This window comes from Apis dorsata, unplaced genomic scaffold (genome assembly GCF_000469605.1).
Source record: "Apis dorsata unplaced genomic scaffold, Apis dorsata 1.3 scaffold_1055, whole genome shotgun sequence".
Lineage (NCBI taxonomy): Eukaryota > Metazoa > Arthropoda > Insecta > Hymenoptera > Apidae > Apis > Apis dorsata.
In genome coordinates, this window is record NW_006264153.1 from 18,432 (window position 1) to 23,304 (window position 4,873).

Genomic DNA, 4,873 nt, shown 5'->3' on the forward strand with positions numbered 1-4,873 from the left:
TTTTTACAAATATAAGCACTTACACTGAGTTTCAATTGATCTTTTAACCATGTCAAGTAAAATTGAAGATCTGTTTTTTCCATTAGATCATGACTCCAACAAGCAAGTTTGGCAATAATTCGAGAGGTCATATTCATTATAAATCCATCTTGTCTATTTAACAAATTCAAAAAAGGACCCCATACTGATTCACGTTTGCGATTCGAATGTTCTCTAAAGATTTCTACACGACTACGATCTTCCTAAAATTTAAATATTAACAATTAAAAATATTTAATAAATAAATAAATCATTTATTACAATTAATTATTATAATTTATTATATCCATTTATTAAAATGAATTTCATATTTTTTTTACTATCTGAATTTTTTACTATTTGAATTAATAATGCACATTAAGAAAGAAAATATGAGAAAAATATATTAGAGAAATTAGAAAAAAATTATTCTAAAAAAAAAAAAAAATTATGTTTTATTATTATTAATATTTAAAAATTTATATATAATAATAGAAACTTTTCGCTTGTAAAAATAGTGGATTTTTTCAGTTTTCTAATATATACAAATAATTTTTAATATATATACAGTTTTTTAAATAAATAATATAAATTGTTATAACATCTAATAAGTAATTTGAAAACTTCTATTATACAAAAGATTGAGTTAATCGAATCATATTATTTTTTGATAAATTTTTTCAAATAATGTTTTATTATATTTTAGTTTATTATTATAATATGATTTAATGTACCTGAAGCATATCATCAATCATTGTAAGTATATATTGAATAGTTTGATCTTTTGAAATATGACCAAGTAAATTAAGAAATGTTTTAGCAGCTTGATGTGGATTTTCCTTAAGTTTCGCATCTCGAACATTAGGATCATTTGTATCAAAAGCTACTATGAAATCATGATCTTCCTTTGATATCATATGAGACCTATGAAATATAGAAAATAATTAAATGTTAATAATAATAATATTGTATTATAATAAATACAATACATTAATTATGATATTACTTATAATGACATTCTCTTACTGTAGATATGATTGCCATTTAATTTGTTGATTCCTAATGTCAGCAGCTTGTTGTTGTAGAATACTTGTAGCTGCTAGCATATCTATAATATTTCAAATATTATTTAATATTAAAGCTTTAATAAGACATCAATAAAAAAATAAAAATTTAATGCAAACATTTATATAATTGTTTATTAATTTTAATTTTGTGTTTATAATAATAAATACTTAAAAATATAAAACATAAATATATAATTATAAAAAAATAATTTGTTATAAAAAAAATATTGATAATATATAATTTAAATTATTATAAAAAGAATTCTTGTTATAACATAAAAAATATAATTATTTATTTGAAATTATATGTACAATATAAAATTTAATATTTTTTCAATTATTTTATTTATTTATCATTTTTAATAAATAAATAAAATCGAAATAAAAATAAAAACAATATTATAAATCATATAAACATATCACATTAATGGGAGGGGCAATATCAAATTAATAAATATATATATTTGAAAATAATTACCAATTTTTTCATCTGGCAAAGCCGGTATCATTTCTTTAATATTTACACGGTCAACCATTTTTTATTGTTCCTTAAAATCAATATATTTCAGTTAAAACTTCAGTTGCAAAAAATTAGATTTCCTATTGCAAATTGCACCTCTCTCAATAGTTAGATCACAAGATCGATGTATAACCAATTGTTATTGAAACTACAAAAACTCCCTAGTATAAAATTTAAATATTTCTAGTTAATATAATGTTATGTTGTTAATAAATTACGAGGGACGTTTAAAATTATTTTTATTTAAGTAAAAAATAAAATAACAAAAACATAAAAAGTAAAATAAAATAATAAAAACATAAAAATAAAAAGTAAAATAATCAAAAACGTTTTTTGAAAATTTGAAATATTTGAAATAATGTTATAAATAATGTTTAATAAAATCAGAAATATTGAAATTAAAAACTTATTATTGATATTGAAATTAAAAATTTTTATATTAATTTTCAATAAATTATTTTTTATATATATGAAATGAATATAATGAAAAATTATTTCATAAAGAGTAAAATAAAACACAATATTTTATAAAAATTTGTTTATTTTGTAATGAACATGTTGTATGTATAAAACTATCATCTAATTACATTTAAATAGCTATTCTTCTGTATATTGGGAATATGATTTTTTTGTGATTATATTTTCGCAATTTGTCTTTTTTTGATCAACTGACTTGATAATGGAATATTGATAACAAAATATATTTATAATATTTTTCAATAATTTTTCAGTTTATAGTAAAAACAATATTTATTTATTATTTAAATAAAAAATTATTACAGAATGTTTTCAATAAAATAGATGCAAGTCAGTTCATCGTTCAGTTCGGATGGTAGATTCAGATTCAATAATATTTTTACATGTTATATATAATAATTTTCCGCTGCATTTGATAATGTATTAAGATTACATATTACATTATATGCGCGAATAGTATTTATTATTATTTCTAGAATATGATCTTTTTAGTCTTAATACGCACATATGGGTTAATTATTGTTATAATCTATTGTATTTATAAGCTCCTTGATTAATAAATGTATATTAATGGATTTTATTATTTCGTTTGTATATTGTCATGATTGGCAAATTTTTATGCTATATCTTTGCGAACGGAAGACTATTATTATTATCTTATCAAACTTCTAATAAAGAATCAATTCAAACTGCACTTAAACTGAAATTTTTGTTATTTATATATATATATATATATATAATTAAATGAATATGAAACAAAATTTATCCATTGATAATTAACTTATAAATGTTCAAATATTTTTTTGTTTTTTATCAAACATAGATCAGTCATTTTTTTTAACAAGTTACAATATAAATATAACATCTTTATAAATCTATTTTGTCCATTTCCATTCAAAAAATATTATATGCTTGCAAATATTCTCTTTTCCGCGCATATGTTTTTTTCTCTTTTTCTCATATTAAGTAGTTTATTTCATCCACGTTTCAATAATCTGTTTTTTTTTCTCTTATTTTCTATCTTTCACACATAATATATACGTTACAGAAAAATATTATTCTGTATATTTATATTTACAATATTATGTACTTTGTATGTTCCCTTTTAATTGGTGCTGAATTTTTGAACATAAAATTAATTTTTAATTCTCATATGTATAATTATTAATGATAATTTATATTCTGTACCAATAATGAAAAACATAGCACCGATTAAAAGTGAAGATAATTTAATTGTATCTTTTTTTCATATATTTTTTTTCAATAAAAATACTGACTAAATTTTGTTTCCATTCCAACAATTTTACCGATTTTCAACCGATTTTCTTTTAATTTAATTGTAATATGTAATAAATATAAAATACACGCATAAAAGATGTAAAAAATATACATATGTATGTTAATATAATTATATTTTTCGATCTTATTGTTTGATTAATTAAATTCTCTGAAATCAAATAATATAGAATTTTCAATTTAAATCAAACGCAAAAGTTGAAAGCACTGATCCATTTATCATAAGTTTTTTTAAATAGAAAAAAATACATTGATTTTTTGTACTATTTTTTAATCAATTAAAAATATATCAAAAATTTGATAAATATTTCGTGAAAGTTTTTTATTAGTTAATAATTTTAATCAGATTGTTGTTAACCATTCGCTATTTCTATGCAATTTTTATTTATTTAATTTTTTTTGTTGTTTTCGCATCACAAATTATGAAAAAATTAAATTATTACATTTCATAGAAGGCACAAATATTTCAATGTTTTTCTTTTTATAGTATTCACTATTCATTATTGTATTAATAATAATTTTTCCAACAAAAATATTTCTTGAATGTTAAAAATTTTATTTTAATTCGAATGATGCATATTTCACTATAAAATTTTTTATATTTTTTAACATAATATACTATTTTTTTTCTTTTTAAAATTATGACGATATTAATAATGATGATACTAAAATAATATTTTCAAAAGTTTCATTTATACATTGATTAATTTAAAAATTAAAAAGAATATGAATTATCAATGTATTATCAATATTTATAATTAGAGATACTTTAATTTTGTTAATTATTTGAATAACTTATTTATAAAAATCTCTTTTTAAAAAAAAAAACTTGTCCTCAAAGAAAAAAATCTTTATATATAATTGTAAATAACAGTACAGAAGTTTTTTTATCTGTAAACTTTTAAATATATTTTCAAATTTTTTAAATTATTATGAAAAATTGTATCTCAGCGCCATCTGAATTTAAAAATATAATATTAAATGACAAACAAATGAATATTTTGTGAATGAAAAATATAGTAACTTAATATTTCAAAAAATTCAATTTTACAAATATATTTTATGCATAAAATATGTATGGTTACAGAATGTTCCATTAAAAATGATAAGTAAGCGATTTGTTTTATTAAAAAATATTTCAAAAATGAATCTTAACTAATTACATTAAAATAAAAAAACCTCATATTAAAATGATTGAAAATATATTAATGATAATGATTCACATGATTGTCTTTTCAGAATAAAAAAAAATACTTATTATTTATAATTATAAATAAATATTTTTTAAATTTAAAATTTTACAAAAAAATTTATAGAATAATAAAATTTTTCATATTATTGTTAATAAAAATTATATTTTCTATCATATTTAATAAACACTCTGTATAATAGAATAATTTATAATTTTGCACAAAAAAATTTTTTGTAAAGATGGGAAGACGATTCTTATAGATTAAGTATTGCATGTAATATGAATCAAAAAAAAAAAAAAAAA

The 4,873-nt window shown here is 18.1% G+C and overlaps 1 protein-coding gene across 3 annotated transcripts in view; it reads right to left on the reverse strand.

Moving 5' to 3' along the window:
* LOC102677867 (V-type proton ATPase subunit H) overlaps window positions 1–1,754 on the reverse strand; it is a 4,559-nt gene extending 2,805 nt beyond the window's left edge. The window contains exons 1-4 of one of the 3 annotated variants that reach the window (XM_006624373.2): window positions 1,564–1,754; window positions 1,045–1,126; window positions 753–942; window positions 24–242 (exon numbers count right to left, since the gene is read on the reverse strand). In XM_006624373.2, coding sequence (XP_006624436.1) covers window positions 24–242; window positions 753–942; window positions 1,045–1,126; window positions 1,564–1,621 — 549 coding nt within the window. In that variant the 5' untranslated portion in view covers window positions 1,622–1,754. Of the gene's footprint in view, window positions 1–23; window positions 243–752; window positions 943–1,024; window positions 1,127–1,563 lie in introns of all 3 variants that reach the window. The other 2 variants (XM_006624374.2, XM_006624372.2) reach the window with 2 other exon arrangements.
* Between the last annotated feature and the right edge of the window lie 3,119 nt (window positions 1,755–4,873).